Raw genomic sequence first — 18,833 nt, forward strand, 5'->3', positions numbered from 1 at the left:
TTTTTTTGATTCATTACTTTTTTTAGTGCTTATTAGCAAACTTTTCCAAGCTGACATTCGGAACGTTGCACCCTGCAAACATCATAATGTTGGCGTCATCACTGAAGGCCTCCCAGCATGCTAATGGGAGCATGAAGCTCGAGAATAAAAAGGATCATAGGAAAAGTAACACACACACTGTTAGTGTTAGACTATACAAAACTGAGTCACAGGAAACATAATATTCAACTTATTCTACCGGAGCATCCACACTTCAGCCACAGTTTAGCCTGCAGCCTGTAAACACATCCCTCCCTCAGTTGTCTTCCCACAAGCCCTTAAAACTTCCATTTATTAAACCACGCCTAAAGAAGGCTACTATAGATGCCACAACAATGAGAAATTATAGGCCAATATAGGCCAACCTTCCTTTTTTAAGTAAAACTATTGAAAAAGTTAAAGCTAAACTACTTCTTGGCCGCAAATAACGGGTTTGATGCCTTCCAGTCAGGCTTTTCGACAGCACCAGAGTACTGAAACTGCTCTTGTTTTCATCGAGATCCATCAGCGCAGCATTTTACACGGTTGACCATGATATATTACTCTTATAGACTACTATCAACTGGGTGGGACTCTCTGGCACAGCACTTAACTGGTTTGAATCCTACTTGAAAGACCAGAAATGCTTGCGTGTAACTAATTAGAGTTGAAAAAAATGACATTTGGTGTTCCCCAAGGTTCAATACTGGGGCCCCTCCTGTTCTACATGCTTCCATTGGCTCAGATTATGAAAAAAAAATTGTGTTATCATAGTTATGCAGATGACACATCCCAGGAAAGTGCAATTTTATTAAGTAAGTTGATTTACAACTTGCAATAGCTAAGAGCCACTACAGCAAAGAGTCGCGATGCAAAGTGTGCGGGTTGGGATGTAGGGTTTCACCATGTCCTGGATGTAGACTGGACCCGATCCATTCACAGCATGGTATGTGAGCACCAATGTTTTGAACTGGATGCAGGCAGCCACCAGTGAAGAGAGCGGTGAAGTGGTGTGGTGTGGGAGAATTTAAGAAGGTCAAAGACCAGTCGAGCTGCTGCATTCTGGATGAGCTGCAGAGGTGGAATGGCAGCAGCAGGGAGACCTGCCAGGAGAGAGTTACAGTAGTCAAGGAGATGACAAGAGCCTGAATCAGTACCTGCGCCGCCTTCTGAGTGAGAAGGGGTCGCATTCTCCTGATGTTGTACAGCGGGGACCTACAGGATCGTGTTGTCGCTGTGATGTTGGGAGTCAGGGAGAGTTGGTTGTCCAGTGTCACACCGAGGTTCCTACCAGTCAAAGTGGGTGTTAACACGGAGTCGCCAAGGTTAACAGTCATGTGGTGTCGGTGGGTCAAGGATGTTGTTATGGTGGAGATACGGTGGAGTTAGGAGGAGGAGATAGGAGGAGAGTTGGTTAACAATAGAACGTTCAATAGTTTTGGATAGAAAGGGAAGAAGAGAGAGCGGTCTGTAGTTGTTTTCTTCAAAAAGGTTGAGGGTGGGTTTCTCTTGCCTCCTTCAGACAGTTGGGAAAACTATCAATATCCTTCAAAGTGACTGCCGAGCTCATGGAGTCATCACGATGAGGGTTCCAGAGCAGGAGCCTGTATCAAGCCTCATGCTACACACGCTCACACCACAGCAAATGTAGTGAGGGGGTGTTTCACTTCGATATCATTACAGACGTAAACACACACTCTTAAAATAGAACGCTGCACCGGAGCCGGCAACAACAGTTGAGGGTCGAAGGAGAAGCTTTGGTTTGACATCTGAGATGAAGTCGGTAGGAGGTGATCTGCAGAGAGCCAGTGACTGCAACGACCCGACAGAGCTAAACAGTGTCATATTCCAAGTGCGTCTGTGCACAATTGTCATCTATGAATGAGTGAGGGTGTGTTTCACTTTCACATCATTAGAAGATAGAAGGTAGAAGCTCTCGTGGCCTGTGCAGAGAACACAAATTTAAACCAAATCTCGCTTCAGACTTCTCTTTTTTCTGAGGAAGTGAAACCAATATTGGGAGATGCTTTGAGAATTACTCGCACCTCTCGGTGGGTTCAGTGCAGACACAGAGTAACTACAGGCGCACCCCTTGAGGAGGGATGTTGTCCAAACTCTGCCCCTGTTTCCCCTGCAGACGCCGCAGAGCAGAAGGTAAGAGGAGCTGGTCACAGCACCCGGGTTCATCTAATAGAAGAAATCCAACGTGCCCCGAACGGCACTAACGATGATGGGAATTTCACCACAACACTGGTGAAAAGTCTCAGAGCATCGGATAGGGTTTCTTTTCTGGTGCGTTGGTGGCGCTAGAGCAGGGGCGTCAAACTCATCCGCAACTTTCCCATATGTGAATTAAGCACTCGCCTGCCACCTAAAATGACGTGGCGGGCCACATCTGGCCCGCGGGCCTTAAGTTTGACACATGTGTGCTAGAGGAAAGACAGGGGATCTCCAAAGTCTGGAGGATTCATCCACTTGAATGTCTGCAGATATTTCACATTTTCCTCAGGTCAGGAGTCAGGTTTCTAGAAGTGTGTATGTGGAATTTCCATTAATGAAAGAAGGCAGAGCCTCCGGCTGCTGTATAAGAGACTTTCCACCCCCCGAACGGAAACGATAAGGGGAATTCACCACAACATTGGTGAAGAGTCTCAGAGCATTCTGCTCTCAGTAGAGGAAATAATCGGCGATCTCTAAAGTCTGCCGGATTCATCCACTTAAATGTCTAAAGATATTTCACAGTTTCCTCAGCTGTGTCCAAAACGGAATCAGGCTTCTAAGTGTGTTTGTGTGTGTGTGTGGGTGTGGGTGTGAGCGGACTTTCCACTCAAGAAGGTGGAGCCTCCGGCTGCTGTATAAGAGACTTTCAACCCCCCCTGTCAGTTTATTAGTAACAGAGCAAGGACTCTGATATCAGGGTGAGTAACCTAAATACTGCTCCAGATTTGTCTGTAGGGCTGTAGGTGCGTTTCTGAGAAGGTTTTACAGTAAAACTTCTTACAGCTTTACAAAAAGTGTATTTTCATTAACTTACTTCCATTTTGAACTATTGCTCACGTGATGTTTGTATGTTGTTTCACTTTGTGTTATTAAATTTCAGGGTTTTGGAGATATTTTAGCTTTTACAAATAAGCTGTGATATTGATGAAGATGAGATGGTTTGGATTCTTGTTAAGTAAATCTTGTGTAAGCAAAGCAATCATTCCTATGTATCATGCTCAAAAAACCTAAAATGTATTTTTATTGCTTCTTATATAACTGAACTAGTTTAGTCAGCGGTCGTTAGTGGAATGTGGAGCTGAATCTTAATCTTGTTTTTTCTGATGGGAAACGACTAAACTGACTTTAAATAACCATCAGAGTTATTTTCATTCAATGGTTTTGTCTCCTCAAAGCATTCCTCAGAGCGTGAAGACCATCTTCTCTCCGGGACAACGATGCGGACCGAGACGGACGGCGTCAAGCTGAACTTTCGTCTGCCGAGGTTCCTCTGGAACACCCACAAAGCCCCTGACAGTATTTGGAATTCTTATGAATAATAATCCTGCTTGCATATACTGGATTACTGTTACTCCTAACATGTACTTTTTACTCAAACATTTATTTGAAAGTTAAAGCCTCCAACGATCATATAAACTCTTAATAGGACTAATAGTGTAGAGAATTAATGGGATATTACATTATTACTGCATTGCTACTAATAATCTTAAATAAGATATAGATGTTTCCACAAACACCATTTGAACATGAGTGTCTCCCCCCTCCCTCAGAGTTGCAGATGTACGAGCAGACGTACGAGCAGATCCTCCAGGCGAAGCTCTACTGCGAGGCCGGCCGACTGCTGATAGAGAGAGAAGAGCGTCTATTCGGGGAGATTCAGGACCCAGAGGCGGCGACGGGTCACCAGGAGGAGGTCACGGAGCTGGAGGTCTGCCGCAGGGAGCTGCTGGTCCTGGTGCTGGAGACCCTCAGGTTGTCCCTGGAACCGGTGGAGGTGGGGGGCGCCGCGGCCCTGGTGTCCGCCGTGAAGGCCGTGGAGCAGGAGGAGGCCCAGGACCGGCTGTGGGGTCAGAGGGGTCGGACGCCCCCGGCGTGGAGGCCCTGTGGCTGGAAGGAGCTCCACGACTCCACGCTGCGTGGCCTGGTGGAGGAACGCATGGACAGCCCCTCCGTGGTCCCCCCCACCAACCAGGTGGGACAGTCCTCCGTCCAGGCGGACGTCTGCGACATGGGCCGGCAGCTGAAGGAGGACCTGCTGCAGGTGGCGAGTGTGGTGAGGAGCTGCTACCCACCTGAGCACAACATCGGTCACCTGTACATCAAGGCGTACCACAGCACCTTCAGCGCCAGGCTCAGGAAGATCGCAGACTTCGGTCTGGAGGACAAGGACTGCAAATTCCTCCTGCGCTGGGTCAACGAGTATTATCCCCAGTAAGAACTTCTATCTGCTTTACTGTGCTGTTATACTCATACTGGCCTTACATTTTAGAAGGGAATGTTGTACTTTTACTCCTATAAATACTAGTGTTTATAGTCCTCAGAGGTCAAGCTTTTATGCCACAATATCGGACCAAAACCTTCTGCATTTACTGAAGAACTATTACAATCTAATGAGCAGACTACCTGCAATTCGCTAACGCTCCTTAAGACATATTAGCAATAGTTTCTGAGGTGTTCACATGAGTCAGTGAAATGGCATTTTAGTCTGTAGATCAAAATTTAGAGTCTCTTTTTTCTGTGGATCAATAAAAAATGTTGCGTGTTATTAACGGCGATAATGCAAACCCATTTTAACGACATCAATTTTTTTATCGCGAGATTAACGTTTTCTTTAAAAAAAAGGATGGATGACTGTTGTCTGAAATTGTCAACAGACTTGTCTGTTTGAGTAGCTGGCTGAAAGCAAAGAAGTAGTAGGTTTACCTTTTAGTGGTAACTTCATTGTTTCTGAAATAAGAGGCCTGACTGCTTTGTTCACAGCAAACAGCAAAAAAAGCCATGGTTTAACTGCACTATAGGCCGAGCACTTCATAAATTTATTTTGAGTTTAAAAAAAATGATTAATTGCAATTAATTGCGATTAATTGCAACATGCATGTGATTAAGCACGATATATATTTAAATCGTTTGACAGCACTACTTAGTGTTTCTTTGATTTGTTTCATGGCGTCAACACAAACAGAAAACAGCTACAGCAAAGCTAAATGCTAAAACCGTTTTCCCTGAAGTTGCTTACTGCCCCCTTCTACTGTGTAGAAGGGGGCTCTGCAGCTCTGCATTGAAGACAAAAGACAAAAGCTGAGTCTTGTTTCCACAGTTTGGTGTTAAGTTGCACCCAGATGTTCTTTTGTTGGATTCATATTCCTGCTTGACCTCCTGCAGTACAAACAGCCGGTTGGTCCTCCGATAAGATGGAATCACAAGCTTGATGCCTAAAACGTGGCTGATGGAGGTTGTGGTGCCTTCTCTCTGTCACAGAGTCCTTCAGAAGACGGAGCTGGCAGGTGAGATGGATGTGGCAGCGTTGGGAAAGCTTCTGCCCGAAGAGCTGTTGAAACCTCTGGAGGATCAATTCCTGAGCGGGCAACAGGTAACCGGACCTCCTGCTGCTGCTCCTCACAGACATTATTTATTCATTTTTTACATGGGTTGTTGCTTCTTCTGCCCTCAGGAGGAGCTGACCACGTTCGTAGGCCGCATCCTTGAGGATGCGAAGGACAAGTGGAATAAAGGAGAAGAGCCATCGAGGGAGGACGGGTTCTTTGTCAGTCCCGTTTCCTACGACATCATCCAGGTACGCCTCTCAGTAAAGACTACGATGATGGAGCTTCTCGCCCAGCCACCTGTTGTCATGTTTAAACAAGCTTCATGTTAGCAAAACGGAGAACATCATATTCAAGAAAATAGTATTTTCCAGGTTGTTTCACGTTTTAACTGGTATAAAGATCATCTAGTGAAGGAGACGCTGAGTCAGGAAAACGTATTCACAGAGTGGAGCAAAGCGCTGAAGCTGCTTGAGGTTCCGTCTCTCGTGTAAAGTCTCACACTGTGGTTTTTAATGCTGTTGTTGATCTGCCTCCAGCTCATCAACGGTAAGGTGACCTCAGCTGAGAAGGTTGTGGGAGATCTGCAGAAGGCTCGGACCATACCGCGCCAACTCAACGATTTAATGCAGCGGTGAGCTACTAAGGTATTTTTGTCTTGTGTTTAATAACAGCAGCTCTGTGAAAGTTAAACTCAATTGTTTTTAACCTCCTGCAGGTTCAAGGGCTTTCAAAATGACGTCATAAAGCAAAACAAAACGAGCAGCCGGCCGGTCGTGAAGGCCCACCTCGGCTGTATCCAGCAGTTCAGGTGCGTCTCTGACTGTCAGGTGTCTGGGTCCACAAACAAATACCCCTGTGGACTCATTTGACTTTGCTCTGTCTGCAGAGACTTCCTCAATATGAAGAGACACCTGTTCACAGAGGAAGTGTGGGACGACTGTTTGCATGTTCTGACCGACATGAAACTATCTGCCCAAGAGTATTTATTAAAACCTGTGCACGAGGTCCTTAAGGTGAGTTTCAATGTCTTCTTCTCCATGAAATCTGATGAGCAAACCAAAACCACCACATGTGAAATAATGTGTTCCTTTTTATTTTGAATGTTCTGCCTGTTCAAAAGAATCACCTGTCTGACGCGGCGTGTTTGTGCTCCACACAGCCAGAGTACCGCAAACTGGGAACCAGTGACTGGCTGAATAAGAACCTGTTCATAAGTCTGCTGCACGGCCTTGAGGAAGAGCTTCAGGGTCTTCAGGGCTCCATCGGATCCTGTCACCAGGTAGGAAGCATGAAGCATGAAGCACACTTCAGTTTAAAGAGCAGAAGCTGCAGCTTGCTTCCTCTTTGATATGGTTGCCTAAATGTTCAGACAGAATGTGTAGATCCACTTTCTTACTCGATGGTCGCATTGATTCCAGGAGCTGTTGAGAAAGCTGCACCAGGAGGTGACGGTAGAATACGTGAGGAGGCTCCTGAAAGGAGCCAAGCTAAAGGACGAGGGGCAGCAGGTGAAGGCCTGCAACACCGTGAGGGACAACGCGGAGAGTCTGCACGAATTATTCGTTAAAATGGTGAGAAATCAAGCAGAACGTTTGTGCAAAATAATAAAGATAAAACAGGAAAACAGAAACAGATTCAGAAGATGAAACCGAACTGTAACTGCTGTGTCCTCACAGGGGTCCGACGACGTTTGGCTGAAGGACATCCTGACCAAGATAGCAGAAGTCTTGAGACTCCAAAACCTCCCCGCCATCCAGTTACAAGTAGCCTCGCTGGGAACAGATTACCCCGACCTCAGGTAAGTTTGACACTGACATCTTTACACACAGGGAGGTTAATGGACTCTAAGGTGCGGAATTTGGAAATACTCTTTCTCACTCCACTCTTTCCGAGGGTCAAAGATGAACATGAAGAGGAATAGATTGTGTTTGTACTGTACTGAGAAGGTTAGCTTAGCATGAGACTGCAAACATCCTCACAATGCAATTCATTGCAGTTGTGGTGATTCAACCTGTTTCTTTGCAAGTCCCTTTTTAAGCAGTCTGTTGTGTTCACGTTTGTTACTGTAACAGCTGCTTCCTCAATGGACACAGAACTTAGTTAGGCAGGGTTAAACAGTAATTAGAAACGGCACAGATATATCACCAAGCTTGAAAGAGAGTGAAAATCTCCACTTCGTTAAGTCCCGCCCCTCACTGGGCTATTGGTCAATCGTAGCACAGGAGGCAAACCCTGTGATCGACCGGTGGTTTGTTGGTCAAACTCAGTGAAAGTTAATGCCCAGTTTACATGATCTGTCTGGAGAAATCCCCATAGAGGGATGGACAGACTGCAATGGATGTCATGTGTACAGAATCAACAATGTAAAAGATGTACAATACATTCAATTTCTCTAACAGAAATGATACAAGTAATTGCAAGTAGCAGAACAGGTGTACGGCAGGACTACTGCAGGGACAACCTCCATCAGATAGAACCACCATCCACAGAGGCTTCTGTGGGGAGGAAGAGCAGAAAGATGTAGGTTTTTGATGACAGTAATATGAATCATATTTAAAGTAATGATGATGGCAGCAGCAGGTGTCAGCAGAGCCATGAGCCAGGAGTCAGAACCGGGGTCCGCACGAAACTATGATCCACGGAGACCTGCTAGGCGAGAAAGCACAAAAAACTCCCGGAAAGAAGCTTAATTAGTGATGTACATTAATAAAACATGGATGATTGTGGGAGGAGAGAGTGAGAGTGTGAGAGTGAAAGAGGGGCTCGGTGTGTCCTAAGAAGTCCCCCGGCAGTCTAAGCCTAAAGCAGCTTAACTAAGGGCTTGTCCAGGCTAACCTGAGCCAGCCCTAACCATAAGCAATATCAAAGACGAACGTTTCAAGCTTTATCTTAAATGAACTGACCGAGTCTGCCCCCCGGACTGAAAGTGGAAGCTGGTTCTACAAAAGAGGAGCTTGATAACTGAAGGCTCTGGCCCCCATCCTACTTTTTAAAACTATAGGAACCACAAGTAGCCCAGCAGCTACGGAGCGTAGATGCCTTGTAGGACTATACGGTGTAACAAGCTCTTTAAGATTGGATGGTGCCTCACCAGCAAGTGCCTTGTAGGTGAGGAGAAGTACCTTAAATTCTATTCTTGATTTAACAGGAAGCCAGTGCAGAGAAGTTAATACAGGAGTTATATGATCCCATTTCTTTGTTCTTGTTAATACACGTGCTGCAGCATTCTGAATCAGTTGGAGAGGTTTAAGCAATTTACAAGAGCAGCCTGATAACAAAGTGTGGTGGCGGGCGTGGTTTCGGCTCGGCTGCAGAGGGAGAGAGAGGGGGAGTGGCTCGGGGAACAGTGCCAGGTGGAAACACTTGGCAACCAGCTGGGGGGAATTAACGGGTCTCCTCTCGCCCCTATAAACAGTGAGGCGAGCAAGGAGGAAAAGGAGACGGACTGACCGAGCGAGCGAGTTAGTTAGTTGTGTGAATAAAAAGCATTTTTGAAACCCACCACCCTGCGGTCCTGTGCCGTGTCTTCAACCCCACGCACCCACATCGTACACAAAGAATTACCGTAATCCAGTCTAGAAGTAACAAATGCATGAACTAGTTTTTCTGCATCACTTTGAGACAGGAAGTTCCTGATTTTCGATATATTCCGTAGATGAAAAAAGGCGGTCCTTGAAGTCTTCTTTAAATGAGAGTTGAAGGACATATCCTGGTCGAAGTGAACTCCAAGATTTCTGACGGTGCTGTTGGATACCAGAGCAATTCCATCCATAGAGACTGTATCACGTGACAGCTGACTTCGAAAGCGCTCTGGGCCTATCATGATAACTTCCGTTTTTTCCGAGTTTAACATCAGGAAGTTGCAGGACATCCAAGTTTTGATGTCTCCAAGACAATCCTGAAGTCTCACAAGTTGGTTGGTATCTTCTGGCTTGATCGATAGATACAGTTGAGTATCGTCTATATAACAATGGAAGTTTATGCGGTGTTTTTTGATAACGTCGCCTAAAGGAAGCATGTACAGGGTAAATAGAATCGGTCCAAGCACAAAACCTTGTGGGACTCCGTGACCAACATCGGTGGTCCTCGATGATTCACCGTTCACAAACACAAACTGGGATCGATCCGATAAATAAGATTTAAACCAGCTGAGTGCAGTTCATTTAATGCCAATCAAGTGTTCCAGTCTCTGCAGCAGGATACGGTTGTCGATGGTGTCAAATGCAGCACTGAGGTACAGCAATACAAGAAAAGACACAAGTCCTTGGTCTGATGCAAGTAGAAGATGATTTGTAATTTTCACCAGTGCCGTTTCTGTGCTATGATGCACTCGAAATCCTGACTGGAAATTCTCGAACAAAGCATTTGTAGGGGTGGGTCGGTAGGGCTCCGGACACAGACACACGATGACAGGGTGGTCGGTTTAAATATATTTATTTTACTTCCGCTCGCAGGAACGCCGCTCGCTCGGTCGGTCTTCCCCCCCCTCGCTCGCCCCTGCCTCACTGCTATAAAGGGGAGAGCACACACACACATGTCATTATCCCCAGGTGATTGTTATTATTTTCACCTGGCACTGTTCCCCGAGCCACTCCCCCTCTCTCCCACCTGCAGCCGGGCTGAAACCACGCCCGCCACCACATACCCCCACCGCCCGACTTAGGCCGGGGAGCCGTCCGGGGAGCCGTCCGGCCTAGCTTACTCCCCCCCCCCTCCCTCCAGCGGGCGGGAGAGGAAGTCCGCCACGACCATCTGCGTCCCCGGCCTATGGACCACCTTGAAGTTAAAAGGCTGCATGGCCAGATACCACCGAGTGATCCGGGCGTTAGTATCCTTCATGCGGTGGAGCCATTGGAGCGGGGCGTGGTCCGAACAGAGGGTGAATGAGCGTCCCAGGAGGTAGTAGCGCAGGGAGCCCACCGCCCACCGGATGGCCAGGCACTCCTTCTCCACCGTGCTGTACCTGGCCTCCCTCTCCGACAGTTTCCGGCTGATGTAGACCACCGGGCGGTCGACCCCCCCGACCTCCTGGGACAAAACGGCCCCCAGCCCTCTGTCCGACGCGTCGGTCTGCAGCACAAACGGGAGAGAAAAGTTAGGTCTGTGGAGGAGCGGCTCCCCACAGAGAGTCTGTTTTACCTTCTCAAACGCCCGCTGACACTGCTCCGACCACTGGACCGGATCTGACGCACCTTTCCGGGTCAGGTCGGTCAAGGGGCTGGTGAGGTCCGCAAACCCGGCGATGAACCGTCTGTAGTAACCTGCCAGCCCCAAAAACCGCCTCACCTCCTTTTTCGTCTTGGGGCGCGGGCAGGCTGCAATTGCCGCTGTCTTGTCCACCTGGGGACGCACCTGCCCCCCCCCCAAGTGGTACCCCAAATACCGTACCTCCCTCCGTCCAACTGCACACTTCCCCGGGTTGGCGGTGAGCCCGGCCCGCCTCAACGACTCCAGCACCGCGTCCACCCGCCGCACATGCTCCGCCCAGGTGGTGCTGTGGATAATGACATCATCCAGGTAGGCGGCTGCATATGCGGCGTGCGGACGCAGCACCCTGTCCATGAGGCGCTGGAACGTGGCCGGAGCACCGAACAATCCGAAGGGAAGCATGGTAAATTGGTACAAACCATACGGAGTGGAGAAAGCCGTTTTCTCTCTGGACTCTGGGGACAGGGGAATCTGCCAGTAGCCCTTAGTTAAATCCAGGGTCGTAAAAAAACGTGCAGTGCCCAGCCGGTCCAGGAGTTCGTCGACCCGGGGCATTGGGTAAGCATCGAATCGTGACACGTCGTTCACCTTGCGGTAGTCCACGCAGAACCGCACAGTCCCATCCTTCTTGGCCACCAGAACGATGGGGCTGCACCAGGCGCTGTTGGACTCTTCTATTACCCCCATCTCCAACATAGCCGCCAATTCCTCCCGAACCACTTTTCTTTTGTGTTCGGGTAGTCTGTAGGGTCGTGACCTCACCGTCACCCCCGGGGGTGTCTCGATTCGGTGCGCTATCAGGTCGGTGCGGCCTGGCCGGGGGGGAGAACACATCAGCAAACCGCTCCTGCAACTGGGCAATGTCTGCTCTCTGGTCCTCAGAGAGATGACCCTCACACGGGAGCGGGGTGGGATTGGCCGCTTTTGGCACCTCCGGCCCCAGGTCCTCTCTTTCCGATACTGTGGAAATCAGAGAAACAGACTCCGCCTCCCTCCAGGGTTTCAGGAAGTTGAGGTGGTATATTTGTGTAGCCCCGCCCCTGTCAGACCGCACCACCTCATAATCAACATCCCCCACCCGGCGTGTGACCTCGAAGGGCCCTTGCCACTTAGCCAGGAGTTTTGAGTTGGAAGAAGGAAGTAATACAAGTACCTTTTCTCCCGGTGTGAATTCTCGCAGCTTGGCTCCTCTGTTGTACAGCCGCTGTTCTCGTTCCTGGGCCTGGAGCAAATTCTCTCGTCACATCCTACCCAGTGTGTGGAGCTTTGCTCGTAGGTCCAGGACGTACTGGATCTCGTTTTTCCCGGGGCTCGGACCTTCCTCCCAGCTTTCTTTAATAAGATCCAGCACCCCTCTTGGTGATCTGCCAAACAGAAGCTCAAAGGGGGAAAACCCGGTGGAGGCCTGGGGGACCTCCCGGACTGCAAACAACAGAGGGTCAAGCCATTTATCCCAATTACGTTCATCGTCGCTAATAAATTTACGAATCATGGACTTCAGCGTCCTATTCATCCGCTCCACCAACCCGTCAGTCTGGGGATGATAAACGCTGGTGCGGACGGACTTAATGCCCAGTAACCCGTAAAGTTCTCCCAGTGTGCGCGACATGAACGAGGTGCCCTGGTCTGTTAGAATCTCTTTCGGGATTCCAACCCGGGAGATGACCTGAAACAGTGCTTGCGCGACGCTCTTTGCAGAGATATTGCGCAATGGCACCGCCTCCGGATACCGGGTTGCATAATCCATGAGGACTAACACAAAGCGGTATCCGCGTGCGCTCCGGTGGAATGGCCCGATTAGATCCATGCCGATGCGCTCGAACGGGACCTCCACCAGCGGTAGAGGCCGCAGCGGGGCACGCGGGATGGCTGGTGAATTGACTAGCTGACACTCCGGGCAGGACGCACACCAGCGGCGCGCGTCCGCCCGGATGCCTGGCCAATAAAATCGGGCCATTATCCGGTCTAGTGTTTTCCCGTATCCCATGTGACCCGCCATCGGATTATAGTGAGCCGCCTGGAAAATCATTTCCCGGCGGCTTTTCGGCACCAGCAACTGGGTGTTTTCCTGCCCCGTTCGAGTGTCACAACTCACTCTGTACAACCTGTCCCTAATCAATGAGAAGTGCGGGTACGACAGTGCTACGTCAGGGCGCACCAAATGACCATCAATTTTTATCACCTGGTCGTAGGCTGAGCGTAGAGTATCGTCACGAGACTGCTCGAGTGGAAAATCTTCCATGGAGCGGAACTCGGGAACCGCCGGAGTCTCCTCGGGAGGCTCCGCCGGTTCCCCCCCTCCCCCGGCGGCGTCGGACGACCTCGCGTCACCGCTGAGCACAGCACAAATACCGCATGTCCCTGTCGGTCGTGAACGCACCCCCGCAGCCTCTCCCATTAGCGTGTTAAATCCCTCCCAATCCGTCCCCAAAATTACGGAGTGCGTCAGGTGGGAGCTAACCGCGACCTTTATTCTATATTTTCTCCCCTTGAACCTAAGTTTGACGGACACTATGGGATACTCATGAATGTCCCCGTGCACACACCTAATTTTCACCCGCGACGCTTCTACCAATGCCCCTGGCCGAACCAGGCTCTGATGTATCATGGACTGCGAGCAGCCCGAATCCACCATCGCCTGGCGTGTACCCCCCTGGATTCTTACCGGAACGCGGTACGTCGCTCCCGGGCCGGGGGAGGGTGATGGAGCGCCGGCGACCCGGATCACCTGCCCCACCTCCATCAGCGGGCACTCCCTCCGCAGGTGGCCGAGCCGCCCGCACTTCCAGCACTCCTGCCCTGGCGTTTGAGAACCTCCCGTTGGGTCAGGAAGGGTGCCGGGGTTTGCTGCGGTCGGGGGGTTCCGGTGTACAGCTGCCGGCGGCCGACGTGGGGCCGGTGTGGGCCGCTCCGTGGTCCGCTGCGGGCTCCCTCCGGCTGGCGCTGCTGCCGGTTGCGTCGCAGGCAGCGCTCCCTCCCCGCCGCCCCGTCCGCTGCGGTGCACCGCCAGGTGGTCCTCGGCCAGGGTGGTGGCCGCCTCCAGCGTCGGTGGCCGGTGGTACCGGACCCACGCCGCCGTCCGGGCCGGGAGCCCCTCCACGAACTGCTCCAGTACCACCGCCTCCAGGACTTCTGCCGCTGTCTCCACCCCCGTCGGCCGGAGCCACCTGGCGGCGGCGTCCCGGAGCCGCCGCCCGTAGGCGAACGGCCGATCCTCTGGCCCCAGCCTGGCCCCCCGGAATCGCCGCCGGTGGTCCTCGGGCAGCAGCCCCAGCCGGTCGACCACGGCCTTCCGCACGGCCGCATAGTCTCTCCGAGCCGCCGGGGGGAGCCCCATGGCCGCCGTCTGCGCCTCCCCGGTCAGGAGGGGCACCAGCCTGACCCGCCACTCTTCCTCCGGCCAGCAGCATGCCTCCGCCGTCGCCTCGAAGGCCTCCAGGAAGGACTGGGCGTCGTCCTCTGCCGTCATCCGGTGGAGGGTCAGGCCCGCCATCGCCGTCGGGCCCGGTGGTGGTAGCGGGGGTCCCGACCGCGACACCAATAGCTCCAGCGCCTGGGCCTGCCTCCCCACCTGGGCCTGGAGCGCACCCAGGAACTGCCGGTTAGCCTCGGCCTGGTCCCTCTGGATCGCCGCCAGCTCCCCAATCATCTGGCCCAGTGCCAGCGCAGGTTGGGCCGGCATCGCCTGCTGTCCCTCATCCGCCATTCCCCGCGTTGGGTGCCACTGTAGGGGTGGGTCGGTAGGGCTCCGGACACAGACACACGATGACAGGGTGGTCGGTTTAAATATATTTATTTTACTTCCGCTCGCAGGAACGCCGCTCGCTCGGTCGGTCCTCCCCCCCCTCGCTCGCCCCTGCCTCACTGCTATAAAGGGGAGAGCACACACACACATGTCATTATCCCCAGGTGATTGTTATTATTTTCACCTGGCACTGTTCCCCGAGCCACTCCCCCTCTCTCCCACCTGCAGCCGGGCTGAAACCACGCCCGCCACCACAGCATTGTTTTGTAGAAAGTCACATAATTGATTTGTGACAGATTTCTCCAAGATCTTAGCGAGGAAGGGAAGATTAGAGATGGGTCTGTAGTTAGCCAACACCTCTCGAGCTAGAGTAGGTTTCTTCAGAAGAAGTTTAATTACAGCTACCTTGAAGGACTGTGGTACATGTCCTGTCAACAAAGACAGATTCATAATATCCAGTAGGGATGTGCTAATTAACGGAAAAACTTCCTTAAGCAGCTTAGTTGGAATCGGATCCAGGAGACAAGTAAAAGTGTTGGATTTCAAAATTGTAGAAGTCAGTTCATCAAGGTTGATGGAAGAGAAACCATCCAAGTAGGTATCAGGGCCCACGGCTGCATCCAAGGATCCTACATCCGAGGAGGGGTCGGCTCCGGTTGGGGGTAGTAGACCATCAATTTTCTCTTTGATAGTCAGAATCTTATTATTGAAGAAGTTCATAAAGTCGTTACTACTGAGGTCCACAGGAATACTCGGCTCGACAGCGCTGTGACTCTCTGTCAGTCTGGCTACAGTGCTGAAGAGAAACCTGAAGTTGTTTTTATTTTTCTCGATTAATGATGAGTAATAGGATGCTCTTATATGTTTTAACGCTGTCTTGCCAAGTTAGCCTAGATCCTTCTGATTTGGTGGAACGCCATAACCGCTCAAGTTTCCGCACAGTTAGCCTTAAGTTCCGGGTTTGAGAGTTAAATCGATTCAATAACTGGATTAAATCATCAATGTTAAACCTTTCCTTCCCCCCACAGTGAGAAACATGTGTCGGCTCTCCTCAAGCTGAAGACCAACCTCTCCAAAGCCGATCGGAGGAGCGTCACGGACGTCCTGTCGGTCATCAGCGGCTCTGGAGGCCGAGAGGCCGCGCCGACCTTCTTCTCTGAGGTCCGGGTCAAGTGAGCCGTGAGATGTTTGAGTGATCAGGAATCAGGAAACGTTTATTGCCATAATATGTTGGACATTCATGGAAATTGTCTTGGCGATTGGTGCATGACAGAAGACCGTACAATAATGACAATATAGTGCGGGAATAAGATAATTTTAAAAAAGTATAATAAAATATATGCTATGGGTTAGTCTGCTAAAGCTATGGGTTAGTAAGTAAGAGGAGATAAGATAAAAATAGAAATAAAAATAAAGATAAAGTGCACCAGCTAAACAAAGTGACGAGTGACGATTAAACGTGGTCGGCCGTGTTGTGTGAGAGTGTTTGAGTGACAACATGAGCTCTGTTACAAAGGCCCAATGGTGTCTGCACGCTACCTGCATGGAAGAATAAGCTGCGTTACTCAAGGAAAACAAGGAGCAACAATGAATGTGTGCGTGTGTTTGTTTGTGTGATTCATAGTGTATTTTTTCACAGTGTTTTTTTCAGATTGGGTATTTTTTAACAATATATGTGCAATAAAGGTAGAGGTCAATTTTTTAGAATTCTAATTTTACATTTCATGTTTTACTGCTTCTGACATGTATTTATTTTAAGTTTCAAAATAAATTTGGTAAAACTTGTGTGTGATTTGAAGGTGGTTTTCATTTTTACATTTTTACATTTTTACTTCTGTTGTATAATAATCATCAGCAACAGAATGTTGTCTTTTTGGTTTGTTTTACTGAAACATTCACATTAAATGTCCTTATGAAAATGGAAAACCTTGCAGTCAGACATCTGGATACGACTCAACATCCCGAGGCTCCACACAGTTCAGAACATCGGCACCAGCCACAGAATTTTTTTTTTAGAAGATGTGATTTCACAGCCAAGTTGTCTGAGACCAAAACTTGTGGCGTCACCTTAGTGATGACAACGCACAAATCCCAGATCAACAAACAATCGCAGGAACTTGTTGAGGCCCCAGTGTGACAGAATGACACTTGACACTTTATTATTTCTGAGTATGTGTCGCAGCTTCTCCGGGAAGGATACAAGTTTGCTGCATAATTTCCGGCCAACAGCGCGTGGTTTTTATGAGAGTGAGGAAGGATGTGCTCAGGAAGACGGGGTTGAGGTCAGCTCAGAGCGACAAGAGGGAGTGGAGGAGGACAAGCTCGCTTTCCTGCCGAAGAACTGTTTGTTTGTTTCTCTCATGTTGATGTTTTTGGTCGTAGGGTCGTAGTCAGAGACCACGATACCTGCTGATTACACCAGAGACCCATTCACAGCACGAGAAACAAAGACATCAAGATTTACTCGCTGTGGGGGGAGTCCCAGTGAACTTAATTTTAGCGGATTTTTTTTCTTCTCACCTTTGGATGAGCGTTGCGATAATAAGCAGCACATTGTGTGTAGTTTGGATAGAATGTTTTTGTGCAAGTTATGGTGGTGTTTTTTAACTGATCGGTCACTGATCGGTCAGGAATGAATGGAAACCTAGTGTGACGATCGTGGAGGGAGATTTATACAGATTGACCCAGACTGTCATTTAAAGTGATCAGGTTCTTGCAACGGGAATTCCACAAGAGGATTAAACCACGGATCAAACTCACTGTCAAAGTTTAAGGCACTCAGTACCAAGGACACTAGAACAATAAGCCATAATTAAAGCTGCGAGCAGGGGCGGTTCGGCATTGAATGGCACCCAGGGCGAGACCCCCTTTGAGCGCCCCCCCCCCAAAAAAGTTCTGCAGTTATATATTTTTTTTTTATTTGAACATAAGTGAGAGAAAATTATTAGAAAAAAACACTTAACAGAATCCAGGAAACACACATTTTACACATTTGCACAAAATATGTCAGTATAAGTTATCAGAACTTAAATGAATATACACTATATCCATAAATCTGCCAAGAACTTTTAGTTCTGACTGTTAAACTATACTTTGTCACAAAATATAGTTTTCAAAAATAGCAAATGTCCGTTTTTGAAACTACCTACAAATTTTAAAATTCGGTTAAACGTTAAACCAAACAATGGAAAAAAATAATAACTGAACTTGTAACAGTTTTGTTGCAAAGCACATATTATGGTGAAATTACCAACCTTGTGTTTGTTGAGTTAAAACCAAATAATTGTTGTATTAAGCAACATAGCAAAAAGGCAAACAGACAAAAGAGTTACCCCACCAATTAATTTTAGCCCTGCATTCATGACACATCTGTAATCATACAGAGAGAGAATATAGTTGCATTCCTTCATCTTTTGCCTTTTTTCTCCTCCCCTTCTTTTCTTTTCTTTCTATAGGGGACACCTGATGGCTTTAACCTGTTTCTGTCCATCTCTGTTTTTATTTGCCACTGACTCGACAAGCAACAGATTTCCCATCCCCCCCAACACTGTCAGTCACGACTCAACCAATTAACCTTGGGGACAGGTGACACATAATTGTTTTGTATTACCAATTTTTGAGCTCTGGGTATATAAGAAAGCATCTAATCACCTCTCTCTCTCTCTCTCTCTCTCTGCTCCTCCAGGTATGATCCTGTTTGGTTTGTTTCTTTGAAGGTTTATGTCGTTCTCACTCAGTCATGTTTACACATACAGATTCACTCAACCATGCACTTCACATAAACCTTACATTATGATATTCTCACACCTCATTTCTTTTGTTTAAAGTTACTAGTTTTGGATCTATAATAAACTCTCTTCTTTTGATTGGCCAATATTTGTTGTTTGTGTCCCCTCATTCTTGCCACAGGCTATGAGCCGGCCTGTGACAAGCGCCCTCTAGAAATTTCTAGGCTTCATTTGATGTTTTCTGCTTAGATGCGTGTTAAGAGCTCTGGGATTTTCCCCAAGCATGTTGTTTTGTTTTATAATTGTTTGATTGCTCTAACAAAAATTTCCCTTCATTGTTCAACATTTAGAATGACTGAGTTTGAGAGACTCTGATTAGTGTCTATAACACATCACCACAGAGCACCACACCTAAACATTAGCACGCACACACATGCAAAAAACAGTTAACACAGTGAACGTAACAAGAGGAAGATGTTGAAATGAGTGGGAAAATAAATGTGATTTGGGAAAGTTTTATTTTCTCTTGAACGTAGTGATAGGTTGAAAATTGTTAAGCGTGGATATGAGATGTACAGTGCACAGTAC

At 48.7% G+C, this 18,833-nt stretch overlaps 1 protein-coding gene across 1 annotated transcript; it reads left to right on the forward strand.

The window, feature by feature from the left end:
* The first annotated feature begins 3,274 nt into the window (after positions 1-3,274).
* LOC119227793 (tumor necrosis factor alpha-induced protein 2-like) lies at positions 3,275-15,833 on the forward strand. Its single transcript, XM_037486887.2, has 11 exons — positions 3,275-3,534; positions 3,789-4,449; positions 5,497-5,608; positions 5,690-5,812; positions 6,101-6,195; positions 6,280-6,372; positions 6,451-6,577; positions 6,724-6,843; positions 6,983-7,135; positions 7,241-7,362; positions 15,546-15,833. Exons 1-11 carry the CDS (start codon positions 3,456-3,458, stop codon positions 15,691-15,693), a joined length of 1,833 nt encoding a protein of 610 aa, XP_037342784.2. The 5' UTR covers positions 3,275-3,455; the 3' UTR covers positions 15,694-15,833.
* The last annotated feature ends 3,000 nt before the right edge of the window (positions 15,834-18,833 follow it).

The sequence above is a fragment of the Pungitius pungitius genome, chromosome 14 (assembly GCF_949316345.1).
Source record: "Pungitius pungitius chromosome 14, fPunPun2.1, whole genome shotgun sequence".
NCBI classification, from domain to species: Eukaryota; Metazoa; Chordata; class Actinopteri; order Perciformes; family Gasterosteidae; genus Pungitius; species Pungitius pungitius.